Raw genomic sequence first — 24178 nt, 5'->3', positions numbered from 1 at the left:
TGAAATGTTCCAGATTGGCCTCACCCATGCCTTAGCAAATTAAGGGAAGAGGCTATGCTTGAGCTAGAGCTTTCAATTGAAAACAGCAGCACCTCCAAAACCTCACCCCTAACAGAGAGCCAGAGAGGTGACACTACAGTTATCCAGAGGCCCCCCAAGAGTCAGGTAAATATTAATGGTCAAAATTCAGGGCATTGAGGCTCAGCTGCTCCCCCTTTATGACCCTTAGGGAGTGGGATTTTATCCTATTAAAGTTAACACTTTCTTCTTCCACAGATTTCCTTTTGTTCAGCTATCTCTATTGGAAAAACATTCTTTTCCATTCAGTATCTGTTATTGTTCCACTTTTCTTTCCTAGTGCAAACATATAACACAGAAGTTTTTCCATTTTCAGTTCATTTCAGTCACTCAGTCATGTCCGACTCTTCGTGACCCCCTGGACCACAGCACGCCAGGCCTCCCTGTCCATCACCAACTCCCAGAGTTTACTCAAACTCATCTCCATTGAGTCGGTGATGTCATCCAACCATCTCATCCTGTCGTCCCCTTCTCCTCCTACCTTCAATTTTTCCCAGCATCAGGGTCTTTTCTAATGAATCAATTCTTTGCATCAGGTAGCCAAAGCTGGAATTTCAGCTTCAGCATCAGTCCTTCCAATGAATATTCAGGACTGAGTTGACTGGTTTGATCTCCTTGCTGTCCAAGTGACTCTCAAGAGTCCTCTCCTATACCACAGTTCAAAAGCATCCATTCCTTGGCACTCAACTATCTTTATAGTCCAACTCTCACATCCATACATGACCACTGGAAAAACCATAGCTTTGACTAGACGAACCTTTGTTGACAAAGTAATGTCTCTGCTTTTTAATATGCTGTCCAGGTTGGTCATAGTTTTTCTTCCAAAGAGCAAATGTCTTTTAATTTCATGGCTGCAGTCACTGTCTGCAGTGATTTTGGAGTCCAAAAAAATAAAGTCTGTCACTGTTTCCATGTTTCCCCATCTATTTGCCATGAAGTGATGGGACTGGATGTAAGCCAACTTCCTCACTCTCCTCTTTCACTTTCATCAAGAAGCTCTTTAGTTCTTCTTCGCTTTTGGCCGTAAGGGTGGTGTCATCTGCATATCTGAGGTTATTAATATTTCTCCCAGCACTCTTGATTCCAGCTTGTGCTTCATCCAGCCCAGCATTTCACATGAGGTACTCTGCATAGAAGTTAAATAAGCTGGGTGACAATATACAGCCTTAATGTACTCCTTTCCCGATTTGGAACCAGTCTGTTGTTCCATGACTGCTTCTAACTATTGCTTCTTGACCTGCATACAGGTTTCTCAGGAGGCAGGTAAGATGATCTAGTATTCCCATCTCTTGAAGAATTTTCCACAGTTTGTTGTGATCCATACAGTCAAAGGCTTTGGCATAGTTAATAAAGCAGAAGTATATGTTTTTCTGGAACTCGCTTGCTTTTTCAATGATCCAACAGATGTTGGCAATTTGATCTCTGGTTCCTCTGACTTTCCGAAATCTAGCTTAAACATCTGGAATTTCATGGTTCACATACTGTTGAAGCCTGGCTTGGAGAATTTTGAGCATTACTTTGCTAGTGTATGAAATGAGTGCAATTGTGTGGCAGTTTGAACATTCTTTGTCATTGCCTTTCTTTGGGATTGGAATGAAAACTGATCTTTCCCAGTCCTGTGGCCACTGCTGAGTTTTCCAAAGTTGCTGGCATATAGAGTGCAGCACTTTCACAGCATCATCCTTTAGGATTTGAAATAGCTCAACTGGAATTGCATCACCTCCACTAGCTTTGTTCATAGTGATGCTTCCTAAGGCCTACTTGACTTTGCATTCCAGGATGTCTGGCTTTAGGTGAGTGATCACACCATCATGGTTATCTGGGTCATTAAAATATTTTTTTTTGTATAGTTCTGTGTATTCTTGCCACCTCTTCTTAATATCTTAAGCTTCTGTTAGGTCCATACCATTTCCGACCTTTATTGTGCTCATCTTTGCATGAAATGTTCCCTTGGTATCTCTAATTTTCTTGAAGAGATCTCTAGTCTTTCCCATTCTATTGTTTTCCTCTATTTCTTTGCACTGATCACTGAGGAAGGCTTTCTCATCTCTCCTTGCTATTCTTTGGAACTCTGCATTCAAATGAGTATATCTTTCCTTTTCTCCTTTGCCTTTAACTTCTCTTCTTTTCTCAGCTATTTGTAAGACCTCCTCAGACAACCATTTAGTCTTTTTGCATTTCTTTTTCTTGGGGATGGTCTTGATCACTGCCTCCTGTACAATGTTATGAACCTCCATTTGTAGTTCTTCAGGCACTCTGTCTATCAGATCTAATCCCTTGAATCTGTTTATCACTTACACTGTATAATCATAAGGGATTTGATTTAGGTCATACCAGAATGTTCTAGTGATTTTCCCTACTTTCTTCAATTTAAGCCTGAATTTTGCAATAAGGAGTTCATGATCTGAGCCACAGTCAGCTCCCAGTCTTGTTTTTGCTGATTGTATAGAGCTTCTACATCTTTGGCTGCAAAGAATGTAATCAATCTGATTTCAGTGTTGACCATCTGGTGATGTCCATGTGTAAAGTCTTCTCTTGTGTTGTTGGAAGAGGGTGTTTGCTATGACCAGTGTGTTCTCTTGGCAAAACTCTGTTAGCCTTTGCCCTGTTTCTTTTTATACTCCAAAGCCAAATTTGCCTGTTACTCCATACTCTTAACTTCCTACTTTTACATTCCAGTCCCCTATGATGAAATGGACATCTTTTTTGGGTGTTAGTTCTAGAAGGTCTTGTAGGTTTTCATAGAACCATTCAACTTCAGCTTCTTCAGCATTACTGGTTGGGGCTTAGACTTGGATTACTATGATATTGAATGGTTTGCCTTGGAAATGAACAGAGATCATTCTGTATTTTTTGAGATTGCACCCAAGTTCTGCATTTTGGACTCTTTTGTTGACTATAAGGGCTACTCCATTTCTTCTAAGGGATTCTTGCCCACAGTATGAAATAATGGTCATCTGAATTAAATTTGCTCATTCCTGTCCATTTTAGTTCACTGATTCCTAAAATGTCGATGTTCACTCTTGCCATCTCCTGTTTGGCCACTTCTAATTTACCTTGATTCAGGGACCTAACATTCCAGGTTCCTATGCACTATTGTTCTTTACAGCATCGGACTTTACTTCCATCACCAGTCACATCCACAACTGGGCGTTGTTTTTGCTTTCATTGTTTTTTTTTCCATTTTAACCATTAATTAATCATCTCATTTATAGACATTAGCTTTTGAAAACAACTAGGAGTACTCAGTAAAATTCAGCTCCTAAAAACTAATTAAATATTGATTTTTCAAACTTTCTTGTTGAGATTATGGCCAGGGCTTCAATGAAGTCGCTTGCAAGCAAAACCAATGAGGGCAGTAACTCCTAGCTAAGCTCTAATTTAGGTAAATATGGGGTTTTTTTTCTTCCCTCCAATTCCCCTTGTAATTTTAGCCAAATAAAGAGAATTAAACCTGGACAAAGGAAAACAGATTGCAAGAAAAAAAAAGTGTTTCCTGAAATGCCTTTTAGTTAATTTAAGTTGAAGAGATCTAATTTATTTTCGTTTCATTTTGTATCCCAAAAGCCTGAATAGCATTTCTGCCAACCCATAATCAGAATCTGGCAAAAGGAGCCCTTAAATTTTGCGTACGTTGGCAAGAATCACTTCAATAATCAAATTGCATGTTAAAGTAATACATTATTTTGAAAGGTAAAATATCAAGGAAAGAGTTGTATTTTTGTTGCTCTTATCCAAATTTGTGTGAGTGTGAATGTGTGTGTGTGTGCAGTAAATATAATAGAAACCATTCTTTTATTAATAAATGTGCAAAATCTGAATGTCCAGAGCCGTAGGTTCTTATGTCATTCTTAGAAACAGTTAGATGAGTAGATGATTAGATAGATAGATAGGCTGACTTTAAAATGTATTTTTTCTTTTTAAAACAGCAACTGTTGCTTATATTAATTTTGTACTGCAAGCCATGCTTCCTGAAGGCATATGGTTTGGGGGTTGCCATAAAAAGCTGAATCTGGAGCTTTCCTTTAGAACAGAGCACTGGGTTTATGATTTAACCATTTCTTGTTAGCAGCAGATCATCTATGCCAGAACTCAGAGATGCAATCACAGCCTTTCACACTAGAAAACAACACCTACTAAAACTGAACTTGATATTCTGCCCACTCTAACCAACCATATCCTTTGGTGTTTCATTAAAAAATGCAGGTCCCCAACCACACCTTTAAGGTCACCACAATCACAAGTCCACGGGCACCTTCCCCATCGCAGTCTAATGTCACACTGTCCCATGCTCTGTGCTCCTGTTCTCAAGCTCCCTGGGCCTGGGGAAGCTTACCTACCTATCTGTCCACTCTGGTAAAGAACAACAGCCCTCTTGCTCCCTAGCTGTTTGCCAGTGTGTGGGGGTATTTAATTCAAGTTTGACATCCCAGCCAGTGCCTAACACCATATCTTCCTCAGAGCAAGTACTCAACAAATGTCTGCTGAATTCATGAATGAATAAATTAATGATGAACATATCAAATGCTAGGTTTTGCTGTACAAGCATGAATATGGATTTGAAGGAAATATATTATATATATATAAACCAGCATAAGAGGATGGAAGTGGAATTTGCTCAAGTATCTACAGAGGTTTTTTTGGTTTATTGTTTTTTGGGGTTTTTTTTTTTTTGCTTGCCCATTATGACTCACTACTGCTAACTGTGAAAATTTTAGGTAATAGGGATTCTAATATTCTGCCAGTTTTGTAGGCTTTCATTGTCAAGATGAGTTCTAAAAGAGGCACAAGCTTCCAACACAGCTGAAAAGCTCTGCAGAACAGAGAAAAGGGGAGGGAGCACTGGTTAGTAGGATTCCAGTTAAACCAGTTAGTGTCATCTCTGATGAGCTCCCAGCTCCTGGGCTAGTGACTCAGAAGCACACAAAAGCACAGGACTTTAGCTGGTAAAATGACCTCTGATTACAAAACCATTGTGAGGTCTGGAACTTTATCTAGTGCCTTCTAGAGGATGCAAAACCTTCTAGCGAGCTTCAACAACGAAATCTCTATTACTATGCTCCTCAAGGTGAATAATAAATATACGTCCATTTATCTACCTTCCCAACTAGTTTGTTAGCCACTTGAAGGCAGAGACTATTCCCAAGGCCTACATTTCAGGCACAGAGTAGGTGCTCAGTAATACTTGGTTAATAACAATTCTATACCAGTCTTACGGTAAAAGCTCATGGAGCTGGGAGGGACCTTAGAATTTGATACAATCTCTTCCTTTCCAAGATCTGAACAGTCAGACCAGACAAGCAAAATAAATTGCCCAGGATCAAAACATCAGACCACATCACAGGATGCTTTTTTTAAAAGAATTTTTCCCTCTCAGTCCATAACTCATGGGAAAACTTGAAGAGGGACTTGAAATGATGCTTTCATGCCTCAAGAGCTTCTTCTAAGTTAATATGCCTTTTATAAGTTACAGAACATTAACCTGAAACACATATAAAATGGAATTCCGAGGCTTTCACATGGTCAATTTTGGGGGGGGGGCGTGCAGGGGGTTAAGCCCACCATTCTCAAATTCAACTCATACTTTTAACACCTTTCTCTGGGGCTTTAAAGGGCTTCTTCAAGCCACAGTTAAGAGGTCTAGTTTCTTATTCTTTATTTAAAACCAAACTATAAAATTAAAACTTCAGTATTTTAATTAAGTCAGTGTAAGTCCACCAAATTAATTTGCAGCAGCAAAATAAGATGAAATTATGTAAAGCGCAGGGACCAATTTATCATCCCATTACTCACGATGAATTCAACAAGCTTTTACTTCCATGTCTAGGTGACAAGTATTGAAATCTCTGGTTGTCTGACTGCATCATATGAGAAATGAATTTTTTTTTTTACTCCTAAATTAGCCTTCTAAAATTCCATAAATACATGTTCCTCCATGGATGAAAAATAGGCTTGGCCGCCAGTTGGGCAGAGAGAGTGGGATGTCAAGAGCCAGTGGGCTGAAGGGAGATCAAAAGGCCCGGGGACCCCTCAGTACCATACCAGCTCTACAATGCAGCTTCTGGGGCTGCAGCTTCACAGGCGGTCTGAGTTCTTAATTTACTAGCACTCTCAGTCCAGGGTGAAGTTTCCCTCAGGCCTTGATTTCCTTTTCCATCTCTCTTTCCTCAGGATCAGGCTACTTGAGAATGGAACCTCCTGATTAATGTGTCAAGAGTCATAGACTCTCCTTAATGAAGGGTCTCTGCCCGCTCGGGGCGCCGGGCAGGAGCTGCCACAATGCGTTAAGTCACTAACGAAGGCGGTGCTCAGTAATGATTTAAAGGGCCCTAGGAACAGAGAGCCTTCGGATTCATTAGCTTCTCTTCTGACTGCCTGCGAAGTCTCCTTGGCTCTCAGGCCTAACGCGTCTCTGTCTGCCAACCTTCTGTGGCAGAAAAGTAAAAAGGCAGATTTCTCCAAATTGGGACTTGAATCTCCAGATGATGGTTTTGTGAGACACTGGACCGCCTACTCAAGGGCAAGAATCTGTCACTTCAAATGGTTTCCCAAAGCAATTTTCTAAAGTGGATCTTTAAAACACATTGCGATGAATCATTAAAACATCTCGGGGTGACGATACTCCTGGAACGGATAAGATGCCAAAGCAGATGGAAGGCACCTATTATCTGCCTCTAGGTGAGCGGATATATTTAAGCAGTAAGGCCTCAGAAACTGCCCCTATCAAGCATCTATCAGGAGGCACTGAGAAACTTTACAGACCCTTATTGCCAAATCCTTTAAAAGGGGCAACTGGCAACTTTTAGTTTCCAAACCCACTTGTGCTTGAAACACAACCTGAATGGTGCTGATGTATCTCAGGAACCTCGAGGCTTCTTCATCCAGGGAGCGAGCAGGGCCTGCCCAAGGCTGGAGGTCTATTTGCCACCGGGGACCCTGAGAGGAGAAAACATAGGTTAGTGTGAAAAGGATCAGGAGGCTGGGGTGGGGGGTGGGAAGGGTTGCAGAGTATCACGGAGGTAAGACTGTTTGCCTCCTGCAAAACAAACACTGCTGCTCTTGAGCAGCAGGGAGGTGGTTTGGGGCTGCTATCACGAAGGCCACATGAGTCACAGGGAGACAAATGAGGCCTGAGAAAGCCCAGCTACCAGCTTAAACAGGAGACTGCAAAAGCCAGATGGGATGTCTGTCTCGAGCTTCCGATCAAAGGCAAACTCCACTTGACCCCATCAGGCTCTCTGATACAAAACTGCAGCTTTGTATTACCCGGAGCGTCTTCCCATTGTGGAAAAAACCTGCACAGTCTATGGGTTACAGCTTCAGAAATAGGTGCCTCCTAAGGCCCAGTTTTGTTGTCATGACACCATAATGCCTCAATCCTCAGGGTGCTTGGGTACCCCCCGCTTCTAGCAGAGGGAAATGCAGGGGAGGAAAAGGGGGACCACTGGGTATTCCAGACATCAGTACCCCTGTCATCTGCACCATGCACCTGCCAAAAGACCTTGGAGCTTGCACCACCAGGGTTGGCAATGGTGGCCTTCTAGCACTGCAAGACAACCTCTAGCTTTCAGCAGAAGACGCAAGGAGCTCCCAGGAGCAGAGTGATCAGAACCCTAAGCCTCCTTTTGTGGCAACGGTAGAGTAGATGAGGGTTGGAGGAAAGTAGTGGTGATCTAGAAGAATCAAAACTGGGGATACCTCCAACTGGGGAAGCTCTAGTCATGAAATCCTTTCTAGAGCTCAAGTTCCCCACCTGTAGTGGTCACCACCTGGAAACCTCCAGGAGACTCCTGTGATCCCAAGGGCAGAGTACGGTGCAGGGTGTAGGATGGGGAAGGGCAGGAGCCTGGGCAAGGAGAAGCCTCAGCAGTTGGCAGGGTGAACATCTCGTGTGAGGAAAGACTTTGGGAGTCTTGGCACAGAGCTTCCTGCAAAGTGGTTCGGATGGGCTCCCAAACCCCATTTTAGGGTGAGGAAGGGGGCAGGGGAGGGTTCTGGGGATCATTCATGTACACAACCCTCCCCTGCCCCCTTCCTCACCATAAAGTGTGATTCAGGAGCCCATTTTAACAGCTTTGCAGGAACGGTTCTGGGGACAAAACAAGGATCATGTACACACATTGTTCTCCAGTCAGATATTGCAATGGTCTGAACGTGTGTCCCTGCCCCCCAAATTCCTATGTTGAAATCCTAATGCCCAATATGATGATATTAGGAGGTGGGACTTTGGGAGGTGCTTATATCATGAGGGTGGGGCCTTTATGAATAGGATTAGTGCTCTAGCTCCTGGGGCCCTACCAGCATGTGAGGACACAGCAAGAAGGCAGCCATCTGCAGCCCAGAAGAGGACCTTCACCAGGATCCAACCATGCTGGCACACTAATCCTGAACATCCAGCCTTCAGAACTGTGAGCAATAAATTTCTGTTGCTTATAAGCCACCCAGTCTGTAGTATTTTGTGACTGCAGCCAGAGGAGACTAAGACAGGTATTATGGCAAGAACCGTCTGTCACCCAAAAAGAAACATCTAAACAGACTAGTACTGGGGCACTTTCTGTTCAGTTCAGTTCAGCGGCTCAGTCATGTCAGACTCTTTGTGACCCCATGGACTGCAGCACACCAGGCTTCCCTGTCCATCACCAACTCCCAGAGCTTGCTCAAACAAACTCATGTCCATCGTGTCGGTGATGCCATCCAACCATTTCATCCTCTGTTGCCCCCTTCTCCTCCTGCCTTCAGTTTTTCCCAGAATCAGGGTCTTTTCCAATGAGTCAGTCCTTCCCATCAGGTGGCCAAAGTATTGGAGTTTCAGCTTCAGCATCAGTCCTTCCAATGAATATTCAGGACTGAGTTCCTTTAGGATGGACTGGTTAGATCTCCTTGCGGTCCAAGGGACTCTCAAGAGTCTTCTCCAACACTGCAGTTCAAAAGCATCAATTCTTCAGTGCTCAGTTTTCTTTATAGTCCAACTCTCACATCCATACATGACTACTGGAAAAACCATAGCTTTGACTAGGCGGACCTTTGCTGGTAAAGAAATGTCTCTGATTTTCAATATGCCTAGGTTGGTCATAGCTTTCCTTCCAAGGAGCAACTGTCTTTTAATTCCATGGCTGCAGTCACCATCTGCAGTGATTTTGGAGCCCAGAAAAATAAAGTCTGACACTGTTTCCACTGTTTCCCCATCTACCTTCCATGAAGTGATGGGACCGAATGCCATGATCTTAGTTTTCTGAATGTTGAGTTTTAAGCCAACTTTTTCCACTCTCCTCTTGCACTTTCATCAAAAGGCTCTTTAGTTCTTTGCTTTCTGCCATAAGGGTGGAATCATCTGCATATCTGAGGTTATTGATATTTCTCCCAGCAATCTTGATTCCAGCTTGTGCTTCATCCAGCCCAGCATTTCACATGATGTACTCTGCATAGAAGTTAAATAACCAGGGTGACAATATACAGCCTTGATGTACTCCTTTCCCGATTTGGAACCAGACTGTTGTTCCATGTCCAGTTCTAACTGTTGCTTCTTGACCTGCATACAGATTTCTCAGGAGGCAGGTCAGGTGGTCTGGTATTCCCATTACTTGAAGAATTTTCCATAGTTTGTTGTGATCCACACAGTCGAAGGCTTTGGGATAGTCAATAAAGCAGAAATAGATGTTTTTCTGGAATTTTCTTGCCTTTTCAATGATCCAGCGGATGTTGGCAATTTAATCTCTGGTTCCTCTGTCTTTTCTGAATCCAGCTTGAACTTCTGGAAGTTCACAGTTCATGTACTGTTGAAGCCTGGCTTGGAGAATTTTGAGCACTACTTTGCTAGTGTGTGAGATGAGTGCAATTGTGCAGTAGTTTGTACATTCTTTGGCATTGCCTTGGTAATCGGGGCACTTTAGTACATATATATATATATATATGTATATATATATATATATTTGCCTTTAAATGGGGTGGCCTAGGTGACTTGGGGTTAAACAGAAAGCAAGAAGAATGAAGGGCAAGCTGGTTAGTCAATGTCAAGCCAAATGTGTGGGCTTGGGGAAGCACAGTACACTCTGGCATGTGGGTCTGAGATAAATGCAGACACTATGTAAGTGATAAAGCATTATTCCAGGTTAGGCATTACAAGACTCATATCACTGTACCAAGTCCCGAGAGTCCACAGTCTCAGCAGCCAGACAGACAGTGGCGGAGCACCCTGCAGTCCTCCAGGCTGAAAGAACCCTCACTGATCACCCACAGGCTGCCTCTTCCTCAGGAGTCCTTAGCACAGGGCCAGTTTCATAGGCACACAAGTTGTACATTCTTAGATGGGCTTGTGCTTGTCTCAGTGCTGACACTGTCTTGAAACTCTTAATTTTTAAACAAGAGGCTCAACAGTTTTATTCTGTGCTGAGCCCTGCAAATCACACATAGTCAGTCTGCCCTGAGGGGCACCTTTTCTTGGGGAATAGACTTTCCATATAGCTGTTCTTGTTTATGAAGGCTGAGGAGGCAGAGACTCCAGCCAGGGAGAGTCTGAGAACATTAAGTAATAAATCTTCCCAGTTAATGACTCCCACCCCCCATTTCTTTTCTTCGTCTTTAAATTAGTTGTTGATTACCACTTGGTCAAACAATATTTATTGAGCATCAGCCACTCTGTGCCAGCCACTAGTTGGCACCCATATGAATAAAACCCGGAACTTCCTGAGAGGCTCTCACAGTCTGGTGGGGGAGACAGATATATACAAAATAAGCTTGATAGAGAAATGCTGAAACATTAGGGAAAGCCATTCTTTCCAGGAAATTATTAATTATGAAATCATAAATTACAGACACATTTAAGTACAAATGCCTCTTAGCTTTGCTTGGTTACACTCCTTTTGCATCTAAGGTTGCTGCTGCTATCAGCACAGCAACACAAAGCTGCCTGCAAGTTTGTCCAGGCCTGGGGTTTCAAACTCCCCACATTAGTCTCATGGGATCCTGACAAGTAGCCCAGTGCCTGACCCAGGAGCCTTTTGATGAAAACAATAAAGTTTTCATGCTATGGTTTTCCTCTAAATCAGGGATCTGTAAATTTTTTCTATAAGAGGTCAAACAGCAAATATTTTAGTCTTTGCAGGCATACAGTTTCTGCTGCAATTCCTCACCGCCTGTTGTAGCTCAAAAGCAGCCAAAGACAGTAAATAAACAAATGGTCAGGACTGTGCTCTAATAAAACTCCATTTACAAAAACAGATGGCAGGCTGGATTTGGCCTGCAAGGCTGGAACTTGCTGACCCCTGCTCTATCTGACTCTGATTTGGTTGTAGGCCATCCTAGAAGAGAGTGTTTACTTGAAATAATGCAAGACACACAGATTATGATATCTAGATTACAAAGAACTTTGTCATCTGGGTGAGTTGGGATATGTCGGTCAGGTCCCAGCAGGATACGATGGGAAGAATTTAGTAGAGAGACTATTTATAAAGGTGCAGGCGGAGTTTCAGTTCAGTTCAGTTCAGTCACTCAGTCGTGTCCAACTCTTTGCGACCCCGTGAATCACAGCACGCCAGGCCTCCCTGTCCATCACCAACTCCTGGAGTTTACTCAAACTCACGTCCACTGAGTCGATGATGCCATCCAACCATCTCATCCTCTGTTGTCCCCTTCTCCTCCTGCCTTCAATCTTTCCCAGCATCAGGGTCTTTTCAAATGAGTCAGCTCTTTGCATCAGGTAGCCAAAGTATTGGAGTTTCAGCTTCAACATCAGTCCTTGCAATGAATATTCAGGGCTGATTTCCTTTAGTATGGACTGGTTGGATCTCCTTGCAGTTCACGGGACTCTCAAGAGTCTTTTCCAATTCCACAGTTCAAAAGCATCAATTCTTCGGTGCTCAGCTTTCTTTATAGTCCAACTCTCACATCCATACATGGCTACTGGAAAAATCATAGCCTTGACTAAATGGACCTTTGTTGCCAAAGTAATGTCTCTGCTTTTTAATATGCTATCTAGGTTGGTCATAACTTTTCTTTCAAGGAGTGTCTTTTTATTTCATGGCTGCAGTCACCATCTACAGTGATTTTGGAGCCCCAAAAAATAAAGTCTGTCACTGTTTCCACTGTTTCTCTACCTATTTGCCATGAAGTGATGGGACTGGATGCCATGATCTTTGTTTTCCGAATGTTGAGCTTTAAGCCAACTTTTCCACTCTCTACTTTCACTTTCATCAAGAGGCTCTTTAGTTCTTCTCACTTTCTGCCATAAGCGTGGTGTCAGCTGCATATCTGAGGTTATTGATATTGCTCCCAGCAATCTTGATTCCACCTTGTGCTTCATCCAGCCCAGCATTTCTCATGAAGGCAGAGTTTAGGAAACCAATAAGGAGTAATGCAATAACTGTGGCTGGTAGCACCAGGGAGCCCTTCCAAATCGTGAGCAGGAAGGAGCAGGGAGAGGGGGGGAATTTGTGGAACCCAAAGAGGGAAACTGCATGGAGAAGGTGTTTAATAGAAATACAGCCAACCCGATCACATACAGTCCTATTAAAGTACACACTCACCCTAACTGTCAAATGGAAAGAGAAGCTAAAGAAGTGGGAGGCTGTGGTTGGTCCATAGGTCAGCCTACTGGGGTGAGGAGTAGGGGATCAAGATGGAAAGTGGACCTGAAGAGGCAAGTGAAAGGTCTCCCACACAGCATCCTTTGGAAAGAGGCATTGAGACTTAACCAGGGAATCATTCACTCATTCAGTGGTCATTTGTGCCTTGTGCCAGGATCTGGGTTACAATTTAATATAGGACACAGCTGTGTAAACCAATAAATGCAACAAAGTTCTGCAAGAGCTTTGACTGAAATCTCTATAGGCACAATGGTGTTACAACAGAGATGAAGGATCCAAGTGCCAATCCAAAAAAATGCCAGAAAATACAAATATAGATTATGGGAAGCAGTCTCCAATGTGAGAAGCCCAAAATTCTCATTAAAAAGACACTTTAAACATAGTAGAAGCACATAACCTGGGCTAACACACAAAGGTAACATTCTGGATCAATAATAGTGGATCTATAGGGGGAGGTGACTCAATATGATAAAACTATACAATTATCTTAAGAATCCACAAGCTATATCCATCTTGCTACCTGATATTTCTCAGTTCTACTGAGTGTTGACCATGACAAAGCTAAACACAACAGCTGGAACAGTGAATAAGTTGAGGGTTCTCAGGTGGGGATATAATAGAAATATACAGCAGAGAGATGCCCTCAAAAGTGCTCTGGCTTAATGCTTTCGTTGAGCTGTTTAAAAAACATTTCACATAAAGTAATGTTCTCATTGGAATCAGCCTGACAGCAGTTTGTGATTATTTCCCCAAGGAAACCACTAGCTTTTATCACCTCTTTCAATTATCATTTGTCTTAATTCTCTAGCGCACACATCAATATTTGTCCTTCAGCAGTCCCACAAACAAAGAAAACAACAACAACAACAAAAAAGAAATCCCATAGAATTCCCGGAGCACCCTAAAACACTGAAGGCTGGTGTTTAGTACAACAGGGAAAAAAAAAAAAAAAAAACAACTTTTTCTTTTAAAAAGAAACAATTCCCCAAACATCTCCCTAAATGCCAAAGTACAGTTATCCATGTGCTCCAAATATCAAGTGACCAGACAAGGTTACCCCCATCACTCCCAGGGGGTGGGAAGGTAGATTCCTGGTCCCATCTGTTGCCTCCACTTCCTCCTCAGATCAGTAAAGGAGCAGCTTCAGCAGAAGGTGGTGGAGGTATGGTCACTGGGGATTGGGGCAGATCCATCTGTCCCCAACAGGCTTGAACCGAAGTGTCAAATGGAGCCTACACAATGTGTTGCCACAGAGAAGTGGTCAGGCTCCTGACCACTTGCAGGGGTGGGGCCAGGGGTTGCTCAATTCCTTTGCAATCTGTGGTCCTGCCCCATACATAAACCACGAGGCCACTCAGACAAAGGAGCATCTCTTCCAACAGAGATAAGCATCCCAGGAAAGGCAGGGACCCAGATCTCTGAGGAAAGGAAGCAGCCCCCACCCACTTTTGTCTGTGAAGGATTTATCTGGCTCTTCCTCCAGATACACATGCAAAGTGAACTGGCTTCTTCTAAAGAGGGGAAATGGTTTGATTATATAGAAAAAATTTCCAAAAAATTAACATTAAGCAAAGGATTCTATACACGGCTAACTCATGTTGTTTGGGGGCTATTTTGCAGACATCTGAGAATCTCTTCCCAAAGGGTAAAAAGCGATCGCTGAGTCAGCCCAAGTCGGTACACAGAGATAATGTATCTGGCTCTAAAATCTGCAACAAGCACAACCGTGAGGCTTTCACATATTTTTATAATTTATGACTTCAGCATCAAATTTGTTTCTGGAAAAAGGAAAATGATTCTTTCAAGCCAAAGAAACTGAATTCCAAGGTTTCACTATTAAAAGATAATGCAAAAAATAAAGCAATCTTTTAAAATACCCTTTTGCCTACCAGCCTACACATATGCACATAATAGAAATATATTATTTCAAGACCATGAGCCCCAAGCAAAACTGGTTGCATTAAAATGTACATATACATATAAAAGCAGACCCACCCATGAGCTGAAAAGAGAATCATCGATTCTGTCTTGTGCAAAAGCCTTCTTTGCCTTGAAATTTGGCATAACAGCTTCCTTCTTCACAAGTCATTTCTCCCACACCCATGAATGACCTCACGTAGGCCACACACAGAGTGTCTAGCAACAGTGCCACCTCCAGTTGTACAAGCAAGCTTTAGACAAGCATACATATATATTTTTTACTTTCTTTTGAAATAAAAACCAAAGAAAGAGTCTAATGGTCCATTCCTCTGTTTCAATGCTACAGCTCTTTGGGGATGAAACTGTATGATCAGTGATTTAAATGATCAGTTTCTTTATTGTGACTGATAATTGGTAGAGTGTCTGGGGTATTTTTACCAAGTTTCGGTATTCTCAGATTCACATTCCCACAGCTAATAAGCTCTTGAAAGGTTTTAGAGACAGCAATTTTCTGTTGTGAGAGATAGCTAACAATTGATTTTCTGCGTTACGGTTGTGCCTGTGGAAAAGAACAAGGTTGTGAGTCCTTGACTCAAACTAAACAATACGCTGAGCGCGTGCAATGAGTTAATGTTGGAAAGCCTAAGCTTTCTGGAAAAAAACAAACTCAAAACAAGCAAAATCTATTTATTTAGCAATTTTGCTGCAATTTTGTGCTAATTAACAGCATCTGTTAGCGGGCAGGAAACAAAGATTGAAGGAAATTGTTCTTTTTTAGAAGGAGAAGGGGAGTTGGGGGAGTTGTTCGGGGAGGGGGAGGCACAGAATGGGACCTGGGCAGAGCAGTCATCCAGACACAACAGGGAGCATGTGAGCACCAGCCACTGCCTTTCTGGGATGCCCTGGGATAATCATAGTTTCTAGGACTTCACTCAAGTGTGATTCTCAGAGTCTCTGGGGTAGCAGCTCACGTGTCCCTCCCCCCAGCTTCATGTAACTGATCTTTTTCTCAGAATGGGCCCTGCTTCAGAAAGAGTAAGGGTCAGCTACACACATTTAAAATTCAGGTCCCTGTTATGCCCGATGTCCGAATCCCCGAGCGGGAAGAGAGAAGGCTTCCAAGACAATGCAACTCGCAAAAAAGGGAAGTTTATTACTGTCTCGAGCCAGGGCTTTCTGCCACAAACATCACAGTGGTGCAGGGTCAGAAAAGCCCTGGCTCAAGCTTGGTACACAAATTTATAAGATATGCAAAAGCGGTTAGTAGCTGGCTTAAGCGGATTGGTTACATGTTTGCAAAGTAATTCTATCGGTACAGACTTTCGCGGGCTTTTCAGCTCTCCCTTTGTTCTTACTGGGCGCATATTGATTGGCTGGCTCCAGGTTACCTGATGGGGGTAGGGAATCTTACCATTTCGGGGGAAGCTAAAACTTAGGTCCAGGCCGCCCGTCACGGTATTAACTCTGGCAGCCTCACATTCCCCCCTGTCTTCTTGTTCCTGTAGAGGAATCCTTCTCTTCATCCTGAGCTACCATCTGATATTGCTGCCTCAATACCATAATCTGAATGGTATTTAGACGTTCTTTAATAAATGACATTAGCCGGTTTAAAATACAAGGGCCAAATGTGAGTGTTAATAATAGCACTATAAGCGGGCCCAGGAGGGTGGAAACTAAGGTGGTCAGCCAGGGGGAGCGTTGAAACCAAGACTCAAACCATCCCTGCTGGGCCTCCCGTTCCCTCTTTCGTTGCGCCAGCCCTTCTCTTACTTTTGCCATAGATTCTCTTACCACTCCTGTATGGTCTGCATAGAAACAACATTCTTCTCCCAGAGCCGCGCAGACCCCACCCTGTTGGAGAAAAATCAAGTCCAATCCTCTCCTATTCTGCAAGACCACCTCAGACAAGGAAGTCAGAGACTTCTCTAAGTGGCTGATTGATTCTTCTATGCGAGTTATATCTTCATCTATGGCGGCTCGTAGGGAAGAAAACCCTTGGCCTTGCAGAGATAGTGAAGCTATTCCTGTCCCTGCTCCTGCCAGCCCAAGACTGAACAAGGCTGCCATGGTGATCGCACTGATTGGCTCTCTCTTTTGTCTTGGCAATTCTCGGTCCCAATGTGAGTACATAACCTCTTCAGAGTGGTATAAGATTTTTGGCATTACAGCAACCAGAACACAGAATTCTTGACTCTGGTTAAAAACCTTCACATTTAAACATGGGGTTAGCCCAGTATGTGAACAAATCCACCAGCCCCCAACCTCTGGCACAATCCAATTTTTGCCATATAAGCGTAGGTTACTAATAGTCCGGGCACAGAGGGAAGTTTTATCACGTGGCACTGTGCCCAAACAGAGTCCCTGTCCCCAAACTTCATTCATTGTGAGACCAACCTTGCGTTCTTCCCATCGGCATGGGGGTGGGTTCTGGCCTGAAGATAAGTAGTAAGAGACATTGAGGCCTATGGCCTCATAGAAGGGGGGGTGAAGATTATAACAAAGCCAACAGGACTGGGTTGCATTAGGGTTGGTATGGTTTAAGACCGTAAAGGCTGCATTCACTAAGGCCCATAGGGGGTCCTGAATTGCTGAGCTAATGGTAACAGCCAGAGGGCCAGGGGTTTCTGTCAGTTTGCCTCTGAGGCTAGGGGTAGAGGAGATGTTAAATGTTCCTGGCAAGCTTGGTCTGAAGGGGGTTGGCTTGGGGGTCGCCTTGTGCCCCTGTAATGCTTTGACCAGATTGGGACCTAAACTATGTACCTGCACCGGCTCAATAACCTGTTTAATGATTAAAAGCTCGCCTGGGTAGGGGCCGGGCCAATTTACGTGGAGCTGAAAACCCCAAGTCAGTCCTGAGGTCCAGCGGTTTTCTTTCTTCGCCCGTTCCTGGTTAAATCGTACTCGTACCTGAGGCCCCTGGTGTCTACGGTCCTTGAAGGTGAAGCTAACTAGATCTCTGTTTCCGACATCCCACCTCTGGGGTCCATCACAAGAGGTCACACAACTCCAGCTCCTGCAATAATAGCTTTCTATGCCACCACAGGTTTTCCAGTTATTTTTTACATAGCCCGGGCAAGCCCAAAACCCCAACCTATGGTTTTTTATCCCATCCCTATAGTACTTATCATGGAGACCGTCCTGCTTTGCGAAGAGGCTTGAGAGGTCGAAGTTCAGGTCCGGCCACCAGGTGTTTGGAGGGTGGATTCCTGAGGTCTCATTGAGCAGCTCATGAGTTTGCCCGTCGTTGAGTTTCCATGTGATCTTAGCAGGTTGATGGGGGTTATGACTGGTCGCTCCTGGGTCTATGAGAGCTGCCATCAGCAGGAGAATTAGGAGGTCTCCCAGCGGACAAGTTTCAGTTTCAAAGGATTTGACGGGTGAGGACTCGCCTTCCATTCTGCTCGCGCTTTTTCCTGTTCTTCCGATGTGGCTTGCCGCACGTGATTGCAATGAACCCAGGGTCCAATCCCGTCGACCTTGACAGCGGTAGGAGTGGTAAGGAGAACAACATAAGGGCCTTTCCATCTAGGTTCTAATACTTTAGATTGGTGTCGTTTTACCCAAACCCAATCACCTGGGCCAATATTATGTGAGGGGAGGGCCCTCTTGTTTTGGCCCTCATGTATTTCTCGAATCAATTTCCAAACATGGTTATGCACCTTACTTAATGCTATCAGAGTTTGCTGGAATTGTCCCAAAGTAGGGGGTGGCAGATATTTTCCTTCGAGAATAGGATACACAGGAGGGGGTCTTCCATACAGAATCTCAAAAGGAGTAAGATTCAGCTTATAAGGGGTGTTACGTGCCCGAAAGAGTGCAAAGGGGAGGAGGGTCACCCAGTCCCCGCCAGTCTCTATTGCCAACTTTGTCAAAGTTTCTTTTAGGGTCCGATTCATTCTCTCAACCTGTCCTGAGCTCTGGGGATTATATTCGCAATGTAACTTCCATTTCGTCCCCAGAGCTTGGGCCAGCCCTTGTACAATCTGGCTCACAAAGGCAGGTCCATTATCAGAGCCCATAGTCACTGGCAGCCCATACCTAGGCACTATCTCCTCTAAGATCTTTTTAGCAACCACTATTGCTGTCTCTCCCTTAGTGGGGAAAGCTTCCACCCACCCCGAGAAGGTATCTACCAGTACCAACAGATAGCGGTACCCATACTTGCCTGGCCTTACCTCGGTGAAATCTATCTCCCAATGTTGCCCTGGCTTTTCCCCTCGGTACCTCGTTCCCGAGTGCTGCTTCTTCTCTGCCCTCATCAGCTGGCACGCTTTGCAGGCTTGAATTATCTCTCGTACAGTTACATTTTGACGAGGGAACCTCAGGCAGGCCATCTGGAGAAGTGTTAGGGTCTTTTTTTCTCCCAAGTGTGTAGTTGTGTGCAGGTGTTCACACAGGTGACGACCCAGGGAGGCAGGCAAGATCAGGTTGTTGTTTTGGTCTCGGTACCATCCATCTTGGTCATCTTTCTGGAGGGTGGTATCCTTGTTGATCCAGGCGAGATCGGGGAGGGAATATTCGGGAACTGGTGGCAAGGTCCCCATACCAGGGGGTGGAAGTCCCACGGCTAATATGGGGGCGGCATAGTCCCGGCTAGCCGCTTCTCGAGCGGCCGCATCAGCAGCACGATTGCCCAGCGCCTTAGGGTCTTCTCCCTTCTGGTGACCGGGGACATGTACTATAGCTACTGCCCGGGGTAGTTGGACAGCTTCCAAGAGCCTGCGAATCTCAGGCAGATTTTTGACCTCTTTTCCCTCAGCTGTCCGAAATCCCCTTTCTTGGTATATGGGACCTTGAATATGGGCAGTGCTGAAAGCATATCGGCTGTCAGTAAAAATGGTGACTCTCTTCCCTTTGGCTTGCTCCAGAGCCTGTATCAGGGCAATCAATTCTGCTTTTTGTGCAGAAGTGTTTGGGGGTAGTGTCTCAGCCCATATCGTCTGCCCTGAATCATCAACTATGGCTGCTCCCGCCTTCCTTTGCCCATCTTTTACATAACTGCTCCCATCGGTGAACCATACTAGCTCACTGTTGCTTAGGGGTACATCAGTTAAGTCTTTTCGTGCCGCCAGGGCCTCAGCCAGTATCTCACTGCAATCATGGAGAGGGCTGTCCTTCTCTGGGTTGGGTAGGAGCGTGGCCGGATTTAGGAAGCAAGGGGTCTGAAAACGCACCCGTGGGGCATCGAGCAGCAAGGCCTGGTAGTGTGTCAAGCGGGCATTGGAGATCCACTTACCCGGCGGCTGCTTTAAAACCCCTTCCACGGCGTGGGGGGTGTAAACCGAGAGTTGCTGTCCATACGTCAACTTGTCAGCGTCGCGGACGAGGAGGGCTGTAGCTGCAATGATGCGAAGGCAAGGGGGCCACCCAGCGGCCACCGGGTCTAATCGCTTCGAAAGGTATGCTACCGGCCGCTTCCATGGTCCCCATTGTTGAGTCAAGACCCCCTTTCCTATTCCTTGCTTTTCATCTATAAACAGCTGGAATGGCTTATTTGGGTTAGGCAGGGCAAGGGCTGGGGCTTCTAGTAAGGCCCGTCTGAGTGTCTGGAAAGCCTGTTTCATTGGCTCAGTCCAAGTCCACTTTGGGGTCTCTTTACTTCCCTCATATAAGGGCCGGGCCTTCTCAGCAAACCCCATAATCCACAGTCTGCAATATCCAACAGTCCCCAGAAACTCTCTCACCTGGCGGGGGTTTTTGGGCTCTGGTATCTGCAATATTGTTTCTTTCATGGCCTGGGTTAGCCACCTTTGCCCCTGCCTGATCTTATACCCCAAATAGGTGACCTCTTGCCGGGCTATTTGTGCCTTCTTTGCGCTAGCGCGATACCCCAAGATGCCTAGGGTCTGTAATAGGTCCCCAGTGGCACGGCTGCAAGCTTCCTCTGTGGTTCCAGCCAACATAAGGTCATCTACATATTGTAGCAGAATGACCTCTGGGTGGCAAGCCCGATATTCGTAGAGGTCCTCACTCAGAGCCTCATTAAACAAGGTAGGGGAGTTCTTGAACCCCTGTGGGAGGCGGGTCCAAGTTAATTGTACTACTGGTTGGCCCTCCTCCTCAGTCCACTCAAAGGCAAATATCTCTTGGCTCTGGACTGCCAGGGGTAGGCTGAAAAAGGCATCCTTCAAGTCCAGCACAGTGTACCAAGTGTACTCAGGCAGTAAACTGCTCAGGAGGGTATACGGGTTAGGGACAGTTGGGTGTATGTCACTCACCCGTTTGTTGACTTCTCGCAGGTCTTGGACAGGTCTGTAATCTGTCCCCCCTAGCTTCTTCACCGGCAGTAAGGGGGTGTTCCAAGGGGATCGGCATCGCCTGAGAATTCCGGCCTCCATGAGCCGTCGAATGTGGGGAGTGATCCCCCGCCGAGCTTCTTGGCTCATAGGGTACTGTCTCACCCTCACAGGAACTGCCTCGGCCTTTAGCTCGATGACGACCGGATGTCTCTGTTTAGCTAGTCCCATTCCTGCTGTTTCTGCCCAGGCCAATGGATATTTATGGACCCACGGTTGTACATCTAGTGCTATGGTCTCTGAGGGCTTAGGCGCAAAAAGTCTGTATTCATCCCTTAAGGCTAGGGACAAGACATGTATCGGTTGTCCAAGTCCATCCGTGACTGACATTCCCCCTGGGTCAAAATGGATCTGAGCATTAACTTTAGTCAACAAGTCTCTTCCAAGTAGAGGGGCTGGGCATTCTGGTATCACCAAAAACGAATGGGACACCTGGTGGGTCCCTAGATTTACTTTCCGTTCTGTGGTCCAACAATATCTTTTTGTCCCCGTGGCTCCTTGCACTAAGCTGGCTTTCTTAGACATTGGTCCCAGTTTTTGATTTAAAACAGAGTGTTGGGCGCCAGTATCCACCATGAAGCCAACGGGTTTCCCCTCCACATGTATGGTTACCCAGGACTCGGGGAGGGGTGCCGAGTCTCGACTCCCCTAGTCACTGTCTTCCCCCGCATATAGAACTCGAGTTCCGGGGGGGATTTTCTCTCTCTGGGTCATTCCTCTCCTTGAGTCCCTCTTAGGGCACTCGTTTTTCCAGTGCCCCTGTTCTTTGCAGTAGGCGCACTGATCCTTCTTTAGGGCCTGCCTTTTTGGTTTTTCTTTTTCTCCCATCCGGGGGTCTCGAGGTTCCCTCAATTCTGTTCCGGCCTTTAACCCCGCAAAAAGAATCTGGGCTAGCTCCTTCTGGTTCTTCCGGTTTTCCCTCGCCCTATGTTCCCTCTCTTCTTTCCTGATCTTTTCCGCTAATTCCCTTTCCTCCCGCCGAATTCGCTCTTCCCTTTCTTCTGGGGTCTCCCTATTATTAAATACCTTTTCAGCTACTTTCAGTAAATCCTGTATTGTCTGTTCTCCTAATCCCTCTACCTTTTGTAATTTCTTCCTAATATCTGGGGCTGCCTGATTCACAAACGCTAACAAAACTGCAGCGCGTGACTCCTCAGCCTGGGGGTCCATAGGTGTATATTGCCTGAAAGCTTCCATCAGCCTCTCTAGGAAGGCTGCCGGGCTTTCAGTGGGCTCTTGCCTTACTAAATTTACCTTTGCCAGATTTGTCGGCTTTCTTGCTGCAGCCCGCAGGCCAGCCATTAGAGTCTGGCGGTACACTCGGAGACGCTCCCTACCTTCCACCCGCTCAAAATCCCAGTTAGGCCGCAACAGAGGAAACCCCTCGTCCACAAGATGAGGCTGGGCGGTTGGCCTCCCGTCGACCCCTGGTACCCGTTTCCGCGCCTCTGCCAGAATTCGCTCCCGTTCTTCCGTGGTGAAGAGCACCTGCAACAGCTGCTGACAATCATCCCAGGTGGGATTATGAGTAAACAAAATGGAATCTAAGAGGTCAATGAGGCCTTGGGGCTTCTCTGAGAAAGGAGGGTTTTGGGTCTTCCAATTGTACAGGTCACTCGTGGAAAAGGGCCAGTACTGATAGGTTCGCTCTCCGTCCGGGTTAGTTGGTCCCACTCGGACGGGGAGCGCCTGAACAGTGGATGAAGGTAACTCTGGGTCCCCAGGGTCTTGCTTACCCCTATCTCCCTTAGTTTTCCCCCGGGTCCCCAATGCCGGTCCCCCCTCACGGTCGGTTCCCGTTGGCCCTCTTAATCCTCTCGGTTCACCTGTGGGAGCTTCTCTCCTCGGAGGGGATTGCAAGGAGGGCACATATGGCGGAGGCCTTATCTCCGTTTCTAGATCTATCAGGTTTGGATAAGATGATTCCTGAAGGACTGGTTTTGGGTCCTCTTTCTTTTTGGTTTCCTCCGGGGGGGTCTCCATCACCAGGACCTGTGAACTGGAGGAACTAGGAAGTTTGTAAACAAAAGGTTTTAACCATTTAGGCGGATTTTCTACTAGATCCTGCCAGACCATGACATAGGGGACTTGACTCGGATGGCCCCAGGGATCAGGAGCCATAATCTTCTCCTTCACAGCCTGTATGATGGACGGTTGAAAGGTGCCTTCCGGAGGCCATCCAACCTGAAAGGCGGGCCACTCTGCAGAACAAAGAGTTATTAATTTACCTTTTTTGACTAGCAAAGACAAGTCATGGGCCCTGGCCCTGACATCCGAAAAATGGTCAGTCATGAGAGAAAGTGGGGTAGATTCTCCCTGCCCCATGGTCAAAGAATAAACGGTAAGGAAGAGAGAGAATAAGTCAGAAGTGAGAAAGAACGATGCACCAGAAGAGAACGAGACTAGAGACAATGCCGGCACACACACAAAAACACGGAGAGCCAAAGACAAACACACGGACAAACAAACGTCGGCCGACGACACAGCGCTGGGTTTTCGGGCCCCCTGAATTTTCTTGCCTCCCGGTAGCAGATTCACCTTACCGAATGACGTCCGCTGTTCACCAGGCTCGGGGTCGGGAGAGGAACTTTCCTTCCCGCGGAGTCGGCTGCCCCCCAGCGCGTCCGCTGGCCTTGGCCTTACGCCGGCTTGCTCCCCCTTTATAAAAAGCCTTCTCGCGGAGTCGGCTGCCCCCCAGCGCGTCCGCTGGCCTTGGCCTTACGCCGGCTTGCTCCCCCTTTATAAAAAAGCCTTCTCGCGGAGTCGGCTGCCCCCCAGCGCGTCCGCTGGCCTTGGCCTTACGCCGGCTTGCTCCCCCTGCTTCCTGAGCACCAGTGTTATTATTTATCCTTCCCCTTTGTCCTGTAAGCGTTCTCTTCTCCCTGTCAAGGGATCCCGGACGAGCCCCCAAATGTTATGCCCGATGTCCGAATCCCCGAGCGGGAAGAGAGAAGGCTTCCAAGACAATGCAACTCGCAAAAAAGGGAAGTTTATTACTGTCTCGAGCCAGGGCTTTCTGCCACAAACATCACAGTGGTGCAGGGTCAGAAAAGCCCTGGCTCAAGCTTGGTACACAAATTTATAAGATATGCAAAAGCGGTTAGTAGCTGGCTTAAGCGGATTGGTTACATGTTTGCAAAGTAATTCTATCGGTACAGACTTTCGCGGGCTTTTCAGCTCTCCCTTTGTTCTTACTGGGCGCATATTGATTGGCTGGCTCCAGGTTACCTGATGGGGGTAGGGAATCTTACCATTTCGGGGGAAGCTAAAACTTAGGTCCAGGCCGCCCGTCACGGTATTAAC

The 24178-nt window shown here is 45.8% G+C and overlaps 1 protein-coding gene across 1 annotated transcript in view; it reads right to left on the bottom strand.

Annotated features, from left to right (window-relative positions):
- METTL24 (methyltransferase like 24) overlaps nucleotides 1–24178 on the bottom strand; it is a 116060-nt gene that overhangs the window by 65689 nt on the left and 26193 nt on the right. The window contains exon 2 of the mRNA XM_043890328.1: nucleotides 6916–7014. Within this exon, the coding sequence (XP_043746263.1) occupies nucleotides 6916–7014 (99 nt within the window). The remainder of the gene's footprint in view (nucleotides 1–6915; nucleotides 7015–24178) is intronic.

This window comes from Cervus elaphus, chromosome 28 (assembly GCF_910594005.1).
Source record: "Cervus elaphus chromosome 28, mCerEla1.1, whole genome shotgun sequence".
NCBI classification, from domain to species: domain Eukaryota; kingdom Metazoa; phylum Chordata; class Mammalia; order Artiodactyla; family Cervidae; genus Cervus; species Cervus elaphus.
This window is presented reverse-complemented; position numbering and strand designations above follow the sequence as displayed.